This window comes from Drosophila virilis, chromosome 3 (genome assembly GCF_030788295.1).
Source record: "Drosophila virilis strain 15010-1051.87 chromosome 3, Dvir_AGI_RSII-ME, whole genome shotgun sequence".
NCBI classification, from domain to species: Eukaryota; Metazoa; Arthropoda; class Insecta; order Diptera; family Drosophilidae; genus Drosophila; species Drosophila virilis.
Window position 1 is genome coordinate 576230 of NC_091545.1, and position 20453 is coordinate 596682.

Genomic DNA, 20453 nt, shown 5'->3' on the forward strand with positions numbered 1-20453 from the left:
TAAAAATCACACTTTTTAGAATTAGGCTATAAATATAGCTTTAAAATTTGCACTAATTATATTCGTCCCGAGTAATTCGTGTTTCTGGCGATTTATCGATTTATCGAATTTCGTATCGACGTTATGCAAAATACCCTGTCTTACCCACTGTCAATGGCTACAGGGTATAAAAACAGTCAAAGAAATTTTTCTAAATCTCGAAAGTGGCGGCAAAATTATATAAGTGTTACATAAGCTGCGGCAGACATTGGCTTCGCTTTCGCAGCTTTGGTCAATTTCAATTTCAACTTCAATTTCAATTTAGCTGACAGACAACGCCAAGTGTAACCCCATTACATAAGGAAGCTATGCACTGCACTACCTAAGTACCATTAGAGGGTGGGCGGGGCATGGCAGGGACTGGGAAAAAAGTGCCTGGCATTTAGAAGCGGATGTTCCGATTCACATTTCGCAATGCAATGATAAAGTTCGCCAGTTCCGGCCGCTCCGGGTCTATATACTCGCCCCGCTAGCGAGGGCATTTCAAAAAGAAACGAAATAAATAAATAAAACAACAATTAAGGTAAGCAAGTTCGAAGCGTCAATCGAACCAGCGACATTTTTTCCCAGCCCTGATTAAAACAATCGTCAAAAAGATACTGTTGCTGGGTGTGGAAAAACAGGCAGCACGAGCCGAAACTTAAGCCAAGCCAGCTACTTTTTTTGGCAGTCATGATGAAAACATTCAGCAACTTGATTTAGAAAACAGGCTCACGATGTCGCTCCAAACCAGCGACTATTTATATTTTAGTTCTGATGAAAACATACATCTACGAGATACAGTCTTAACCATTTCCTATGCACATTCCTTTACAAAATCAAGATATTCTTGTTAGAGGGCATTTAAAGTTCAATTAAACCCAAACAGCTTAGGGGAATTAATTTCGATTGGCTTTGGTAGTGGAGCTTGATTCTCTTTTGGAACGACCCTCGCATAACATATAGAAGGACAGTCAGGTGTTGTCTGGCCAGGTCGAATCCGTGTTACGCACATGTATGTGTGTGAGGGAGGGTCCTTGGCCAAGCCAAGCTGATTTGCATGACGCCAAAAGGTGCGTAGGCGGGGTAAAAAAAGGCTCGAATCGTTTGAGGAGGGGGGTGGCGCTTATCGGAACTGATGAATCTGTTGGAGCTGTTTTGGATTGAAGGTAATTGCCGCGAAGCGCCCATTTTTCGCACGGATCGCTTACGCACATGTCCATAAAAATAGATAGCATGTGCCGAGTAGAGCGCCGGATATGGCAGCTAGGAGCAGCGTGGTGAGAAGGACTCCAGCGTTTAGTCTATGCAACTAATTACAGGGATTTTAATTATCGCACACTGTGCGCTCAGCTGTTGCCCGGTTTCCTTTTTGGAGTATACTATATGGACTAGTCTATTCAAAATTGTTGCTGTTGTTGTTTTTTGTGGGTGCAGGCCTACACCTAGGCACGTCCTGAGCCTAGGCACGCCCTGAACGACAGTTATAAACAGCCCGGGGGATTGCGGCGGCAAAACAATCGATTGATTGTGGCCAAACACGCAGCGTTGGACAGGATAAATCAAGCCCCTGACATTTTCTTATGCCCCTCCTAGCGTGCGTGAATTTTGTTAATGCACAAAGCTGAAGCAGCAGCTGGAGCAGAAGCAGAGGAAGGGGGTGGGAGTCGGGGCGGGAGCAGGCAGCGGCAACAGGCCCCGGACATATATCCATATAAAAGCCAATATCCAATTCCCGAAACTCTGCGCGTAATGGACTGAAATCCAATACAGAAATATGCATGAAACACACACAGAGGCACACACACTCACACACACACATGCACAGACTCTCTCTGGGCTAGAGACAGACTCCAACACAGATGTCAAGGAAATATGCGCCGTTTAGTCACAACTGTCAGTTTTCAATTGATTTGTCGAGCCACTGGCTGCTGCGGGGGTTATGGTGGAAGGGGAGTGTGGTGGGACGTCCATCAAAGCCAACAAAGCAAATGTGAAAACATTAAAGCCATTTTGGTCGAAATATGAAATATGGCTGCGATAGTTCCACACTTCCCAATCCCATCGCCCAATGCCTTGGCCATACCCATTTTCATTTTGGCAGCGCCCGCAGCTCGCCATGCTCCTGCCTAGAGATGGGGGTGAAGCCTGCTTTTTTTCGTGTCACGACAGATTCGTGCTCTGTTTTATGACTCCTCATAGCTCGCATGTTTCACCTTTAATTCGAGATTTATATTCTAAAATATTTGTTTAAGACTTCTGCATACGTTAGTCAAGTTAATTATTCGCATTCCAGCCCATTCTGAGACGAGAGAACGGCTTTCATTAACATCAGCTTAATCAAGATTCCCAATGAATTCAAAAAATTAACAACTATTGATTGATTGATTAATAAGTAGACTGACTGATTGACTAACACACTGTCTGACTGACTGATTGATCAACCCTCAGCCCAAGCCGTAAGAGTTAGCAGGCTAGGAAATTTTCACTCTAGCTAACTTACTTGATGAAGTTGTAAGTTAAAAGGGGGTTTCGACAAATTCCATTCGTACGTTTGTTAAAATTGCGAAAAACATTTGTACGCAAATTTTTTGCTTTCAATCCGATTGGCTACAAAATCATTTTCAAAGATCTTTGTGAGAATTTATTTGGTACGTATTTGAAAAATTTTAGAAAATAATGGTCAAGGGTTTAATAAACGAAAGTTTATTCTTCAGTTTCAAGACTCTCACCGTAAGACTAACATGGGCCAGGCAATGCCCGCTAGCCTTGTACAAAAATATACAGTAAAAAAAATTTCATTCGAACATTTTTTTTCGTGCCTTTTCGAATTAGTAAGGAACCGATGACCACGAGGTCATATCTAGACCGCGGGTGCTGTGCGTTTCGCTTGGCCGCCAAAAACTTGTTTGCCAGTCATGCAGCAAGTCAATTTTCGTATCGTCATTGTTAACATCATCAATTTGTGTGCTTAATTTGGAAACTGACGCGCAACAAAAGGGAGACAAAGGCCAAGACGTAGAAGCGAGAGGAACCGAGGAATCTCACTCAGGAGCAGGAATTACCTTTAAAGGCGACCAACATAAATTGAGATGCTGGCGAATTGTTTATTACATTTTCGCACACTTGACGAAAGTGCGGCGATAAATGCCAAAGAGCTCATATATGGCCAGGGCCAGGATACGAGGATACGTGTAGATGTCGATGGGGATGGACTTCTGAGTGTGATAACACGAGGCAGCCTTGGGGGCCGAAAATCAAAACAATTGCAGCTCAATTCAATTGCTCGCATCGAGCAGGACCAAAAAGAAGCAGGCAGGACAAATGTCTTGGCTGGGTTCATGAGGTTATGATTTGGGCTGGCAACCCTAGAATAAACAGTTACGATTGTGTTACAATTTGTTACAACTGTAAATGTGTGCTGAGAAAGCTCTCGAGGGACTTTTTAGCCAATATAAATTTTGATCCTTCTTGAAAAATGGAGGCAAACATAAATAGCATCAAGTGGAAAACTGAACGTTAACGAACAAGCTGCTGGGGGAGAGGGGATAGAGGGGGCGTAGCGGGTGGGCGGGGGCGTTGACGACATAAATGAGTAGCGGACTGAGCGCACATTTAGCAGCAAACAAACAGACTTACACGCACACACACACAAACACACACAGACACAGGCTAACACGCGCACACATACACACACACGCATAGCCAGAGAGAACGACACGCACAGCGGCTGTGAAGGACAGCCAATGTTACACACATGTGTCGCTGTATATGTGCGCGTGTGTGTGTACATGTGCCTGTGTCTGTGTACTGTGCCTGTGCGTGTGCATGTGTCTGTGTGTGCTGCTTGTATTTGTAATAAAAGCGATGAAAATGGCAACAACAACAATGACAGCAGAAAGGAAAACGAAATGGCAAAATAAATTGAAAGAGAAACAAATAAAAATCAACGAGAAAGGCTGCAAAAGTGGCGGAAAAAAAATCGAAAAGGATGCACAGTCAGAATGAGAGAAAGCGAGAGAGAGAGAGAGAGAGAGAGAGAGAGAGAGAGAGAGAGAGAGAGACAATCGTAGCAGTAGCAAGCAAATATTGAACGCACAATAACAACACACACACACAGAAGTTGAAGGAAAATAATCGTCGATAAAAAGCTGGCGCCAAGATACCCGTAATATGAGCTAACCATTGCCCCTTGGACTGAGAAAGAGAGAGACGCAAGACGCAATCCAGCTGGGCCAACTCCCCCCCCCCTCTCCTCCCGCCACCTTCCACCTCCCGCATGGCAAGTGGCTTCGCACATCACAGGGCATTATTGGGTGACATGTGAAGAAGCTCTAGGCTTGAAGCCTGAACAGCTTCGGCTTTAGCCCACTTGAATTTGTGCTTTACAAGATACAATTCGGTTAATTCCAAACAAAAGTTAGTCGAGCATGCCAACTGAGTGGCAGAAGGGAAAACTAGCCTTTTAGTAGCCCCCATGAATCACAAAAAACTTAATGATAATTTAACATTTAAAAAACAAAATATGTAAAAAAAAAAGGTTAAGAACTTTAACAAGAATATTATCTTAATTTAATTTCACAAATAAATATTTTTGTAAAGAAGATTATAAATTGTTAAAAGGATTCCAACTAATTTTCGAACGAAACGTCAAATCCTAACCAAATGGCTGAAATGCGTTAGATTCAGTTCAGTTTTGGCAAAGTTCTTTGATATTCAAAGCTTAGGAATTACAATTTTGGAATATTTATAACAGTAAGACTTATCATAACTGAGACCCTGTGTGTTTTAGAATACCCACAAAATATTAACAAATATCGAAAATGGGACAAAATATTTTTCAAAGTATTTAAACTGGAGTGTTTTTGGGAAAATATGGGTTCAAAGGAAGCCGAAACAAATATTCGGTTAATTTTTGGTAAAGTCAAACAAATTTAAAATTCTAACCAAATATTGATGGGATCAATCATGTGTCCTTTCCGTCTGTTACACAAATTTGTCACTTTACAGGGTACGAAAACATTTAAAGTGCGCCGCTCTAAGCTAAGCTCGCGTTCGCGTTCACAGCTCCCAAATGGCTTAAAATTTATGGCACAAATAAAAGAACTGGACAGGAGTCACCAAAAAAAAAAAAAAAAATAGCACGCGCAGCGGCAAATATTTGGGGGGACAGTTCGATTTCGAATAGATGCCCGCAGCAGCTTCAGCCCTCCCCCCTAGTGGTCAATCACCTGCCAGTGCGCAAGAAATGAAAACACAAATAAATTAATATTTGGCTTAGTGAAATTCAATTTCTTTACGAGTGTCCTGTGTCCGTTGAGACGACAAAGAGGTCGACAGGGATACGGCTGCCGGCTACCGCCTGCTAGCTGACGATAAAACGCTTTCGTTTTCAGGTAATTGCTTGTAAGTGGCATAAACATAAAACGTAAAGTGAATATTTATGACATTCGACTGGTTACTTAAATAGAAAGCGAACTAACCATTCAAAATTCAAAAGCCAACAGCCAGCAAAGTGTCCAATTATCGTTTCCGCAACTAAATACTTTCGGTAAACGCTGACCGTTTCCGGTATTTAAAATTACGTTTTATCGATTTGGTATTTAGTATATCTGTTGCCTTCATTTGTTGAATTAAATCGAAACATGATAATAAATCCTTTTAAATTTACAGTCGTTTAATATTTTAATTATTTCCGTTTTTATTGTTAATTATAAAGTGAAATATATAACTACAATTTCACTTTCTTGTGCGCTCAGTATTTTTTGTATTCGGTATTTTAAATGAAGTCAAATGCAGCTACATTGAACAGCTGATTGTAGCTCAAAACAGTTTCAGCTTTATTTGTCTTTAATACGAAAATTTTAAGTGCATCCAAATCGGTTAGATTTTCTTAAACTATATAGTGCAACTCTTGGGTATGTACTAAACTAGTTAGACTGATTAAGATGAGCGCTGCACTGCAAGCAAAGGCGCTGTTGATACGCGCCGTCGAGTGCGATCAGAGCGGACGAATTTTGGAGGCGCAAACGCTTTATCAAGATGGCATTGCCCAGTTGATGACGTTCGTCAGCACCGAGCCGGATGAGGTGAAGCGCAAGGGGTTTTTAACAAGAATCAAAGAGTATATGGATCGAGCGGATGCCATCAAGGCACGCGTCAATGGCCAACTGATGCTGGGCGAGATCGTAACCCACCTGTCGATCGAGGAGAACGATACTGGATACGATTACGATCAGATATTCGGCAAATATATGACCAATCAGACTATAGAGATTATGCTCGAGGAGCCCTACCTAAGCCAAAACTATCAGGTAAGCGTAAAGGCTTATAAACAACTAGATTTAATATTAAAACCCTTTGTTGTAGTACCAAAATCTTATACGCTTCTTGGAGCTGGCTGTGACCAATTGCACTCAACTGAAATACGTGCGATTGGTCACCAAAAAGGATGCAGCAAATCCGGAACAGCAATCAACAAACCTAGGCCAAATCAAGGCGGATCTGGAACGCCGACAGATCTCTTTCTACATAAAGTACGAAGACACATTGCACGATCGGAAAATATTGTAAGCTCTAAGTTATTGCAGCTAACATAAAACTTATCTTATCTGTTCTTTTTTTAGCCTAAGCAATGGCTATATTATCAAAATTGGACGAGGACTGCATTTTTATAAGGCATCAAATCCCATGTACTCCATCGGCCTGACTAACTACAGGTACAGAAAGTGCTTGCAGACAGATGTCGACATTTGGCGAACTTCGCGCATTCCCAATTAAATAAGAGACAATCATCGATTCGAAGAAGCAGTTAGAAAAGTCGAAAGTATTTTTGTGTGAGTTTTACCATTAAATTTAATAATAAAGTTTTTCAACTTTTTATACCTTTTTGCGAGAAAACGCCCAGGCCAGAGCTGGAGATTTTTCGATGTGCTATAAATTTTGCAGTCGCGAAGAATATATGAATATGGCTGCAGGGACGGTTTTTTGCTGGCGCAGAATGTTTAAAATTCATAACTTTCCTGCCACTTCGGATGCGAAGGCAGCTGCACAGCTGGTGGCTGCTTGGAAACCGGCTTCTGTCTGTTGGCTGCTGTTTTAAATGCCGCTAGCAGCGGGCGGCCAATGCAGTTGCATAAAAGACAGAGCGGAAGCGCGCTTGATACCTCAACCATTGTCGCCCAAAAGGAGTCGCTGTGTCCTTAACGTTGCCAGAACAGAGCACAGCTTAAAGCCAGCCAGCTCAACGTCTCCGACTCGCACTCTCGGCTGGCAGAGACATGTGCGTGGATAATTAGAACTGCGCCACAGTTGGCTGCACATTCTCATTGGCGGGCCAGAGACAGGGTCCACCTTTTGGTGGGGCCACACACACACGCACCCACACACACACAGATAGAGAGAAACACACACAATATATTTTCAATTTACTTGGTGGCATGCCAAGGATTTATCAACAGATGAAGGCAATTGTTACGCGCCGCGATGAGCCGGCCTAATAAATTGCACCAGAGCTAAAATGCTTTGCTCGCTTTTAAATTTTATGGCCCGTAAGAAGGGCACACTAATGCGACTGTCAAGCCAAAACCGAAGCCCCCGCCAACGCTCCCGTCAACGCCCACAGTTTTTGCCACCCCTAATTTTGGTTTTTAGCACGAACGAAACGCCTGCAACTGAAATTGTGACTGGGCTTCCATTTGGACTAAGCTGGCTATTCATTGCTGGGATCATCTAAACAAGCAACAAGAGGCACAAGCGAAAGCATGCCCCAAATTGCGTAAGGCTACGGCCTAGGATTTTCTGCGCTCTTGTGGCCCAACCTGACAATTAGATGCTTCAGTTGCTACCAGAAAGGAAATCTGTAACTAATCCAACTATATTCAAACGAGACTAGTGACAGATCCATATACGAATAATACGAGCATTAAAGTTTGGCTACAGTTGCAATGTTTTAAGAGACATGTAATATTGAGTTAATAATACTTATATTATGCTATAAAAGCAGTTCCCCAGATTCCTGTTGAATTGATTTTGAAAAGAAGCGAACAGTTCAAAACTCTTGCCAACCAAATACTTTGCATTCCTGCTAACATACTTGATGAACATAAAGCACGTTCAATTAGTTCAAATTATTGAGACATTTTGAATTTTGTACAAACTTCTCAACAAAATGTCATATATATAATATGCTTTGGTAAATTTTGTTGTTTTTGACAAATTTTTTTTGTTTTCTATGCAAGCACCTACTTTTTGACGGATCGTTCGTGTAGGGAGCATAGTGAAACTTATAAATGCCAAATTTGGACAACATATCTTGATAAACTAAAAAGTCTTCAACATAACAAGCTATAAATTATAGTGGTCCTACTTTTTATGATAGGATTAGGGAATATATGAGGAGCATAGAAAAACTAATAAATGCCGAGTTTGGTAAAGGTATCTTGAAAAACCGAAAAGCTTTCCATACAACAACTTAATTTTAATCCAATCGTTCCTATGGCAGCTATATTATATAGTGGTCCGATGTTGATAGGATTTGACATTTATATAAGAAGTTTAGTAAAAATAATGCATGCTGAGTTGGGTCAAGTTATCTTGATAATCAAAAAACTTTGAAACAAGAAAGAAAACTGAGCTATGCTTTTGTACATATTTTTTTGTTTACAAAATTTTTGACCGTGAAACCAACCCTCCTGCGTCTATATTGAAATGGTGAGACTTCGAAATACTTATTATACATTATATATAAATATATGTATATATATTATATAAGTAAGGAATCGCTGCTGTCTCTTTGAAGGACCAGCCAGGAAACGGTTGTTGATGTTGCTGACTTGGCGCAAACAAATAAGCCAACCCCGTCTAATGCTTCTGGAATGCCAAGCAACAGTTAACAACAAATCCTTGCCACGTTGTCTGCCAATTTGTGCGTTCATGAATGCAGTTGTTAAATAGAAAGGAAACTACAATACATGCATAACCAGGGAATTAAACAGAGTCCGTGGCACAAAGGCAGCCATCCAACCAAAAGCATAACTAATCCGCATCTTTAGCTCCAACCCAGAGTGAAGCCTGAGGCAAGAAGGAGGGACTTTTCTAGTGCGAGGAGTGCGGCAAGGATATGAGTGGTAAATGTTAAGCGGAGAGTTTTAGGTTCAGCACTTATGACATTACATTTTATGCGAGTGGGTGTGTGGAAGGAAGTGTGTTAGTGTGTGTGTGCTCCCTATTAATTTGCAATGGTTGGGAAAGCAACCCCACGTGGCGCAACAACAAGGGGAACGCCTACCAAAATGCCGACGCACACGATTGTTGTGGCAAAGATTTGTGAAAGCGCCACGTAATTGACTTTGCTGATGGTTGTCCTTGTTTTTTTTTTTGCCCTTGTTGTTGTTGTTGTTGATTGTGTTGCTGTTGCTTAAAATTATCATAGAACAGTTGGTCCGCCGCCGCCCACCGCCTCCCCTCAACTATGTATCGCATTATGTACACATATACTTATGCCGATTTACGCATAAAACTCGGACAGGGCGAAAGTCCAAGCCGAAGGCAAAAAGACAAGGCAAAGAAGAAAAATCAAATAAAATAAAAAGGATGGCGCCTTCCGAAGTAAACATTTTCTTTATTTTTATACCCATTGAATATTGCCAAAAGGGTATAATGATTTAGAGCAAGTGTATGTAACAGCCGGAAGGAAGCATTTCTGACCAAGACGAAGGGCTGACTTAGAATTATTTCTTTCATCTGTTTTATACAGTTTCCCATTTTAAATAAATGAATTTTGAGATATATATAAAAATTGTTGTTAGGCATGCTTGGTTTTGGCTGAGTATCTGCTAGTGGAGCACAGTCGCTTGTTTTTTTTTTTCATTTTTTTGTTTTTATTATTGCTGCCAGCAGCAGCAGAATCGACTAGAACAACAAACGGCAACTGGCAAATGTCCCACTTGTTACAAAACCCAACTCTGCTGCGGGTGGATCGGGGTTGGGTCTACAAAATTGGGCCATAACTTTTGTTTTGCTACGTAAAATGGCGCCAAACAACCTATATAGGCCAGACAGAACAGAACAGCACAGCAAAACGTATAAAGTCGACTCTTAACTCTCTAACTACAAACGAACACCAATTGGAATCAAAAACGTGCCATTAAACGGGCAACGCATCAATTTTGATCGCATATTGCGTATTCGCAGCGTGTGGCCCACACATACACACACCCACACACAATCACACAGACACACATACATTTGGCCGCTAAGCTGAGGTCAACACTGGCCGCATCATTAGCGCCCTGGACCGCAGCTCCATTAAGAGCCAAAACACCGAATGACAACTGGCTAAAGTCTCAGGCACTGTCCGAATATGAACTAAAGTGATTTTCAAATCTGTCTGTCTGTCCTTCTGTCTGTCTATCTGTTTGTCGGGCGGGCACTTTGGTAGCATTTGTTGCTGCTCGTTTTGCTGGCAGCGCAGTTGGCGCCAGTGTTGCCAGCGGCCTTTAAAAAGTAGCTAAATCCAATGGTAAGGAGAGGGAAGAGCTATCTTCGGCAGACCCAATCCCTTCAATAGAAAATAGTTAATGCCGAGTTTGGTTAAGCTATCATGAGAAACAAAAAAGTTTTTCATACAGCAAGTTAATTTCCGACCGATCATTCCTATGGCAGCTATATGATATAGTGGTCCGATGTAAGATTATATGGATTGGGCATATAGTAAAACTAAAAAATTCCGAGATTGCCAAAAATATCTTGAAAGATAAAAAAGTTTTCCATACAACAACTTAATTTCCGATGATCACAGGATTTGACAAATATATGGAGAGCATAGTAAGACTATTAAATGGCAAGTATGGTTGGACAAAAAATTTGTTCATACAAGAACCTTCTTTTCGACCGATTGTTTCTATTGCAGCTATATGATAAAGTAGTTCGATCCAGCCAGTTTCAAAATATTTACTGCATGCAGAAGAAAGATGGACCTCTGCAAATTGATAGACTAGTAAGCATACAAACATTAGGGTTACAATTTTAACTTTAAAAAATAGCATAATTTAGCTAGAAAATAGCTGAGTTGGCAGCACTGGCCAACAGTTGGCTCGTGCTAGGCTAGATTAAAAGCTGTCACAGCCCAAACAAAAGCAACCGCAGCGCCAACAATTCACAAAGGATAAGCAACAACAGGAAAAGCAACAAGAACAACATCAGAAACAGTTTTGTTATTGTGTGCGCTTTAGATTTGCAATGTATGCCGATTTATAATCAATCAATGTCAGCGCTAAATTCGAAGTGGGCTCCAGCGGGGGAATAGAGGGTGCGCGTCTCCCGGAGGGAGCGGGCAACAACAACAGGAAGCGTATGCTACAAAAAAAAGGCGCTCATTAGGATACAGACGTCGTGGCAAGGCCAACCCAAAGACGCTTTATAAATAGTGCGTGCATAATCAGGCTCAATCTAGGCATATAACCCACCTTTTTATTGATAATTTTAAAGCCCGAATTGGCAGCCCAACCAGATAACATATTCAAAACGCATTCGTTTTTGATACTCCGCAAGCATTGCGAATAGTTTAAGGACGAAGGAACAAAAGAGAAATTGCAAAATAAAAATATTTCATGTATATACATCAAATGGGCACAAATCGATTGAATGTTAAATATTATTGCAATAGTTTTGGATGTTTAGGTACATAGCCTTTGTTACTATTAAAAATCGACTAAGCAGGAAAAAATGTTTATATTATAATAAATATTATTACAAAAAAGCTGTCCGAAATACATATCAATCAATTTTGTATATATATTTATATAAAAGGTTAGTTACCGTCGAAATTGACTGAAGCAGAATAAATGTAAAATATTATAATAATTATTAATACAAAGAAGACTGTCAGAAATGCGTATCAATCAATTTTTGTGCTCATACAACTTTTAAACTTTTATAAATAAAATAAATATCTATAATTAAAAACATTTTGAGCTGTCTTGACTTTCAAAGCTTGGCCATTATTTATATATATCTATATGGATTTCAGTCCAGATTGTCCTGAACAGTTCGCCAAGTCAATTGCTAGAAGATACTTTAAATACACAAACCGTCTTTTTTGGATACCTCCCCCCCTTTTTTGAGCACCTCCCCTCCCAAAAGAATGGACCAGTCGGACGCCTAGGCCTAGATAGTCTTGGATGTTTAATGACTTGAGGCTTTGACAGTGTTGACAACTTGGCAGCGGAAAGTAAGTCGCGGGCATTAAAAGCCGAATTGTAATTTGAGTAATTAAAATTTGACACGATAATCGAATGGCCTGGCCCCGAGCAGGTAAGCCGCAGTAATTCTGTCTGTCTGTCTATATATATAGAAAGGTATATAGGTGTATATACTTATAAGCAAACAGTCAATGTCAAGCCACAGACTATTAAATACACACGCAGGCACGCAAAAGTGCTGAAAAACAAAGCCCCGGCTAAGGCTAAGGCAAAGACGACTCCGACGCAAAGATGAAGACGATGTCGGCATCAGGAAAAGCAGCCAAAAGCAGCTTCCATAATTCGCTTGACGACTCTCTGGATTCGTGGGGAGTAAAAGCCATTAAAGTAACAACCAGGCACAGCACGTTTTTACGGCGTGGCATTGAGCTGGATGATTGGGGTTGGGGTTACAATGGGGGTTACGATGGCGGTTGGGATGGGGGTTGGGTCTGTTGTTGTTGGTGGTGAAACTCAATCGCAAGCGCAGCAGAAGCATCATAAACGACGGCGTCGGCATTTAGAAAGCGCAGATATTCCTGTCAAAACGATAAGCGCGCCTTACAACCCAGCCCAGCAGCAGGACCTGGAGCAGGAGCAGTAGCAACAGCATCAACAGCAGCAACAACCAAGCCATGCAGATGCACTCCGAGAAAAACTTAACATCTAAGAATATTAAGTTGAATATTCTTAAATTAAAAATCTTAGTTGCTAAATTTACAAAAATTGCATTTTATTACATTTGACTGAAGCTGATTTTAGATAGAGAATTTTAGCCCGCAACCTATTTATGAAAATGTTTAAGGCTTACAATATTTTCAGCAATATTCTTCGGACAATTCTTAATTAATTGATACAGCTTCAGAATCGAACTTAAAGTCCGACAATTGATTCGAAACGTGAAACTAGAATCTTTCTTTTCTTTAGTTCGAATTTATTTCGTTTATCCTAAAATTTTAGTAACAAAAATTGATTGCTATCGTTGTAAGAAAAGAAACATTTCAGTTAAAGGTACTTTACTCTTTATAAAAACCTTTTGATCAGAAATTACGGCATTATAGAAAGTTTTCGATTTAGGAAATTTGTTGTCTGTTAAACAAATATCGAGCATAATTTTTGTTAACATTTATATTCGATTTCAATGCTTGGCGTGCTTGGTTTTTTCTCGCAGTGCAGAGGCTGACAGGATTTTTATGCCAAGTGCTGAGCTGCGTCTTTAAACGTTTTGTGGCCAGAATAGCTGCTAGTGAAGGGGTGTGGCTAGAAAGCCTGTCGCCTGTCGCCTTTTGCCTTTGCGCCTGGCATTGTCATTTATGTATCTATTCGGAGCGGCTTTTCTTGCATTGCTTAAATGCCTTACGGTAATTTCATTCACTTACGCGCACATAACTTGCAGAACTCACGTATTCGCATTCGCATTCGCACATTTTGGTTTTGTCTAAAAAGCACTGAAGGGGGGAGATGGGGATCTGGGTCTCAACGTTATGGGCCCGCCAAGGTGCGTAATGACATTCGTGTGATAAGCGACACGCACGCGCCTCCAGGACATGGCCCAGATCCATACCCAGATTCAGATCCAGCTCCAGCGACCGGGACTTTGAAATGCAGCTAATGAGGCGACGGTTTTGGCCTAACCACAAACAAATATGTACATAAATCTTTGGGCCCAAATGACCGCAGTTTGTTGTTGTTGTTCGCGTTTGGCTAAGACGATCGCCAAAAAAAAAATATGGATTGCTGCCTAATCACCTACAGCTGAGGCTGAGGGTGCGGGGACAACATTCACCTAAGCCGCACAAATCCCAAAATATTTCACAACTTTATCCCCTTAGGTGGCATTTTGTGGGCAACGCAAAAAGTAAAGCGAAAAAAATAAGGAAGAGTACTTCAGTCGGATGTGCACAACTATTAAATACCCAGAACACAACATAGAGCTGCCGTAAATCTAACTTCCTTCTGCATAGCCTTCCCTTAAACCAAAATTATGAGAAATTCTTTTGAATAAACTTTGGTGCATAAATACAATGTGTATCAATATCTTGGCTTAAGGCAATAGCCCCACCAGGTTCATTATAATTTTGAAGAAAATGTCAGAAGGTATATTTAAAACATTGGATCTCTAACCTTTACAAGCTACGAGATTTTATAAAGAGAAACAGGACATGGATTTTTCTCGATATGGGAAGAGGTATACAAAAATGTGGCTTCTCCAGCTCTTATAAGCCAGGAAATATGACAAAAAATAGGTCATGGATTTTTCGATTTCATTCAAGCAGAGCTATCTATCTATTCAAAGATCCCTCAAGAGTCCAGAATACATAGTTTTCGAGATTATTGGTAGATCAGCCGCCCTACGCCCGTTACAAACCTTGACAGATAACTATCATGCCCTTACCCATTTTCAATGGGCTTAGGGTATCAAAAAGAAACCCAGCAACATGGGCATCAGCACGTTAATCAAAATGTAAGGACCTCGCGCACCAAGCAAGCAGCCAGCCAATCCGTAGTCGCATCCATATCCGTATCGTTCAGACACTTTAGTCGAGGCCGAAAAATTTTAATGGCTCAATAAAAATGCCATTTGCGCTAGCAGCAGCACCAGCTCGCCTGCAGTTGGCCCGCAGAAAGTTGGCTTTAAAGGCACAAACAAAAACAAAAGCCAAACAAAGCTTAACACATTTTGCCGCAAATGCTTATCTAATCAGCGCCAAGTATCCTGACACCTGAGATGCCAGCAGCTTCCGATCCGTCTCCAGCCAGGCAGCTGTCAGGGCATTAATCTGCAATTGCCAAAGATTTCCGCTTTGAATCGAATCAAATGTAAATCAGCAGCAGCAGTTGCCACAGCGTGGGCAGCCAGAGGGAAGTGAGCAGTCGGAATGGGGGGAGGGGAGCAGTCGGTATGGAGGGTGGCGAGTTGGCCAGAACTAGTTGCACATCTCGTGGCGTTTATTGGGCATTTATTTTTGCCACCCATTTTGTTTGCGGCGCGCTTTATCAAACAGAAAATTTAAAAAACAAACAACAACAAGAACAAAAACAATGGCAACAGCAACTGCTGCCATTAATTTTTTATTGGTTCTCCGAAAAGCGATTCATGCCTTTACACAGATTTCCCAAACATTTAAAAGTGCGAAAAGATCAAAGCGAATTCCAATTCCAACTTATTGTCCCCTCTTTTGTTGGCCGCGGCCGGCCCTACTCCTAATCCCAATTCCACCGCCCACTGCCCCGCCCACAGACTAACAAGCTGCGCCACAACAAAAAAAAACAACAGAGCAGAAGAAAAACTATAAATTTCCCTGACCCTGTCCCTGGTCTCAGCCTGATGATGTGGCGTATTTGCTTGTAAACATTTGACGAGTTCTTTTCCCAAAAAAAAAAAAAAATAATAATAATAATAATGCATGCTAAAAGCAGAAAAACCGGCCCCATTTTGACCAGCTGCTGGGATCCTGGAATCCGCCTCGCTTCCAAATTAAATCAGCAGCAACTGGCGCTCGGCTTCGGCTGCTGCAAAATCGCCAACTGATATTTTGCTGGCGCTGCCAAACCGCATATCAAACTGTCGACCATTTACCATTTCGGGCTACAACGAGGTGCGGGCCGTGCCAAGTGCTTTTGGCTGCCTCTTGTTTTCATAACAGACTCCCCTCCCTAGCCTTTTCCCACTCTCCAACTCGAACAACTTTCGACGCCAGTTTGTCTGCCGCGCCACGCCTTGGCGGCCTGCATTCGTGCGAACAAAACTCATAGATGCCCTTTTTTTATTCTTTACCCTAACATAGGGCTAATACCAAAACTCTTGTAGCAGGGCACAATTAATGCAGAAATATACTAGCACTCAATCTTCTGTTTCGTTACAGATTCGTCTAAGGAATAATCACTTATGTAGGTGACTCACTAAAATAGGCAAAAATAATAGTTCAAGGTTCGAATCGCAGCCTATAACTAGAAACCTAGGAACCAGAAAATATACCCTCACTCTTCAAAGATAAAGTCTATAATCGCAAGCTGATATTTCAGATATTATAGATATAAAAACAGAGTATCGTATGGTGGATTATGAGAGAGTTTCTCTCCAGCGGTTTGGTCTGTAAGATTTATCTAGCGCTTTCACCTGTACATTGATCACGTTTCTAGAAGGCACAGTAAAGTAAAAACCTTGGTTCAAACTCCAATTTGTTAGAATAAACCAAAAAAATATAGAGAGAAGATGCATTTTCTGCATTTTAAGAGTATTATTTGCCGAATTATGTGAGAGTAAGAGTTCTTATTTATAGTTCACAAGACTCACTAAAGTGAAAACCTTGATTCAACCTCCAAATTGTAAGGATATCCGAAAAACTAAAAAGACAAGATGCACTTTCAATTACGTGAAAGTAAGAGTTGTTCTTAATAGTTCTCTTCCAGTTTGGCACTTCAAAATGTTTATAGTGTATTTCGTATTTCGGCGTGCCAAAGAGAGTTGCTTTCTTATATCGTCAGCTGTGGGGAGCTGCTGCATCGGGGGCAAAACTAGCTCGAGTTGTTTACACGTGCCTTTGTTGCTTTGCCGCTGACGCGATGCGTGTGTTCCATAGCCCAATGCTCCGCCAGACTGTGCCTGTTCTCCTAACCCTTCCCTTCCCTCTCCCTTAGCCACTCTTCCTCCTCTCCCCTTTCCCTTGCCCGGCACTGCATGAAGTTTTGCGTACTCTTATTTACATACAAACATACACGGCACATAAACACGGCAACCGATTGCCAAGTGCATCAGCAGCACCTCCCCCCATTCTCCTCTCTCTACCCCTCTGCTGTGCTGAGTTTTCCCATGAAAATAAACACGAGCTGCTTCTGGCAGTCGCCAAGATGTCTGCGCTGCGCTTTCGCCCGGGTCGCACCTGATTGAAGAGGGAGGCAGGGTGGGGGCAGGTAGGATGTGGCAGGATGTTGCCTTGTTGCCGCATTTTAATAATACATCGAAATGAAAGTGGCTGTCAACTAGAGATTTGACATCTGCTTTGTGGCACGACAAGGATCGATGATGGCATGTCAGGTGCGTGGAACGCCCCGCCCCTCCCCCCGCTCTCCAGCTGACATTGGGGGATTTGTGCCAAGTGCCAAGTGCGCGGGATTTGTGGTTTTATGCTGTGATAATTGACCTGGAACGGAAAGGGGAGCGGGTAGGGGAGGCGGGAGGGGAGCTCATTAGCACACGGGAACGGGCCGCTGTAACTCATAAATGCCATAGATCTCTCTTTGGACCCCAGCAGCTGGCCTGGTTGGATGGCATAAACACGCGCCGCTTGGACTCTTTGAAGTGCAAATTACCCGCGGGGTCAACCACGATGACGAAGGGCGGGGGCCAAGCAGGAAGAATAAGCAGAGCGATAGTTAACAATGCCCGAGCATATAATACATCTTGAGAATCTATTTAATGACTCTCCACTTGAGAAGCTTTTGAAGCAGTTGCTATTTTAATGTGGTCGATATTCTAAATTTAAACAAATAAACAAAAAACACACAAATACCTGGACCTGGCCCGTTGCTTGTTGAAAGTTTATTGTTTTTAAAGCTGTGCGAGGCGAAACTGTTTGATATTTCTTTGCAGCCTCTTGAGCATCCGTTAATTTGCGAATCTTTTGAGATTCATACTCAGGAAAACACACTGAATGAGCTCTGCGGCACAATCTCATTGATTATAACCTACACCGCAGGTCCCTTCCAACAGGTACAACAATTACATCCCGGAAATAATTAGCGCTTCAGTTTTCACATCTGATTGTTTTGCAACAAAGCAGATATTGCAACTCAATCAGTCTCAGTTTTAGATAGCTTGAATATTCACAGGAAACATAAGTTTATAGTTCTGAGTAGACTGGAAGCCTCCTTCTTTTCTTAAGACTCTATTTCTTTAATACTTCAGTCTGATAAGGCTTTAACCGAACCAGGTCTAGAACCCGAAATTCCAATATTATTTTAATTATAATCCGAACCTTAATTAAAACCAATTTTCCAAAGCACAGCCGAACTGAAAGTCCAATCCGATTTTTAGTAAAATAGTTTGGTTAAAAAGAAAATACTTTGAATGAAAAACTATTCCCTAAGAGATGAAATTGAATATGGTAATATGTAAAGCCTACAATTTAATAACTGAACTGTTTCATTAAGATATTAAAAATATTTTAAAAATTAACGTAAAAGCCAAAAGCAAATCAAAGATGAGAGAGATGCTGGTTCGAACCGTGAGCCGGGATTCCCACAAATTTCAAAAATCTTAATAAAATAATTTGCATACTTAGCATTGAAATATTCTCAAAAAATAAGTACGCAATTTATTCGAATAATTTAAGGTTTGTATTTGGAATGTTCTTATACCAAAAAATTCTTCCTCAAGCTTTCTTAGCCTGAGTCCGAGTTTGGCTGGACTTTGGCTATCTTCGTACTTGTTTTTAGTGAAAATATCGATGTGCTTTTCGATTTTCCAAAGTCCAGAGAAAACTCTTAATAAATGTAAAGTTAAAGGAATTTAACTGTGCCCGATTCCTCCGTGAAGCACCTGCCAGTAAAATATTCGTTGACATTCGAAAGATATGCTATTGGGTGCGGGTCAATAGCCACTTTATGGAACATGTTTTATGCCATATTCCGAATCCTGCCGCTGACTTAACAAGCTCATTTAGATACTATATATATTTATACAAAGTTGAGGAGGGGAGAAGAGGAGAGCTGTGCCACGCAACTAGTGTCAAGAATCGCATAAATTTCCGATTCCGGGCGGCATACAAATGCGTTGGCTCTCAAAGTGTGCCATTTAATGGCCACCAAAGGTCACGTTCACACCGCCGTAATGGCCAAACGGGGCCGCCCGCTCTGACAATTCAGGTAATGCGGATAATTTGCTGTCATTGATGTGTAACGCCGCCGACGCCGCCGAGGACAACAATTTTGATGATGATGAGAAGGAGGGAGGCTGCTCAGAAGAATGTTGTTGTAGGCATATAGCTTCTTGTATTTGTTGTCAAACAACAGACCGCCGCTAATAGCCCAGCTCTACAAATAAGGCCTGTAACTGCATTTAACGGCATCTACTCTATAAATAGGTCCCAACTAGAGGTGGACATGGGGCGTTTAGAACTCTGTTACGTGCGTGATTCGTGCGGGCTTTCCACACGAAAAACGGAATCTTCGATTTCGCAAAAGCAATACAAACAGGAAGAACTTCCCAAGCCCAGCCGATAGCTTGCTTTCCCCTAAAACCTTAAAAATTCCCGATGAAAACCATCGTGTAAGTAAAATAGAGTTTGACAATATATTTCGTAGTAAAAGAAGATCCCGAATTTTCTATTCTTACAGTTTTACAGGAAAAAAAAAAACGATATAACCAGGTATAACATTTCGCTCAAGCATAGTCGATAGTTCACAAACGACTCTTTCGAGTTTTCAGATATAAATCATTCGAAAAGAAATGAATTTGAAGAGTGGAAGTAAATTAGAGGTTAAGAGATTTTCTTCGATTTTGAAGAAAAGCTAATTATTTAATGAATAAAATAAAATAAAATATAACTCACTTAGTTGAATTTAATAAAATATAAAGTATTAAATTATATCTTTAGCATAATCTAAATTCTTTAAGAAACAAAACAGAGATTTTATTCTCCACAAGGTTGAGCTGTCCGTGTTTATTGCGGGGAAAACAACACTGCACGCGCTCATCTCAAGTCACAGCCAGTAGTAAATGTTTGTTGTAGGGCACTTTTGAAAAAAGCCTACAAATTCGGAGGGTGTGAATTTGATCTACGATTTGTTAGTTTTGATTTAAATGCAACTGCACGTCGAGTGAGCCAATCAAATTTTTGACAAGGTGTTGATTCGCCGACATAGGGGGATATGGGATAAGTAGTTCCCATAAATCAGGGGAGATCCGAGAGACACGCGTCGATCGACAAGATGTCACGGACTATATAAACCATAAATGCAATTGTCGATGTTTCTCGGTTTGATTAACTTGCGGTTTGACTAAACAAAACAAAGCAAAAAAAAATAGTCGAATGGGCGTTTTATGGCTTAACGTGACGGATGGAAGAAAAGAAGGAAAAACAATGTTGTTTCAGACTTGTACATGTTTGCTTTTTGCGGCAATAAAATGTAAATCTATTTGTTTCCAATACTATTCTCAGCATAGATCTAAAAATAAGCAAGAGACAATCA

The 20453-nt window shown here is 41.1% G+C and overlaps 1 protein-coding gene across 1 annotated transcript; it reads left to right on the top strand.

The window, feature by feature from the left end:
• Positions 1 to 5825: 5825 nt before the first annotated feature.
• LOC6636582 (MIT domain-containing protein 1) lies at positions 5826 to 6900 on the top strand. Its single transcript, XM_002060044.4, has 3 exons — positions 5826 to 6332; positions 6388 to 6587; positions 6645 to 6900. Exons 1-3 carry the CDS (start codon positions 5967 to 5969, stop codon positions 6796 to 6798), a joined length of 720 nt encoding a protein of 239 aa, XP_002060080.1. The 5' UTR covers positions 5826 to 5966; the 3' UTR covers positions 6799 to 6900.
• The last annotated feature ends 13553 nt before the right edge of the window (positions 6901 to 20453 follow it).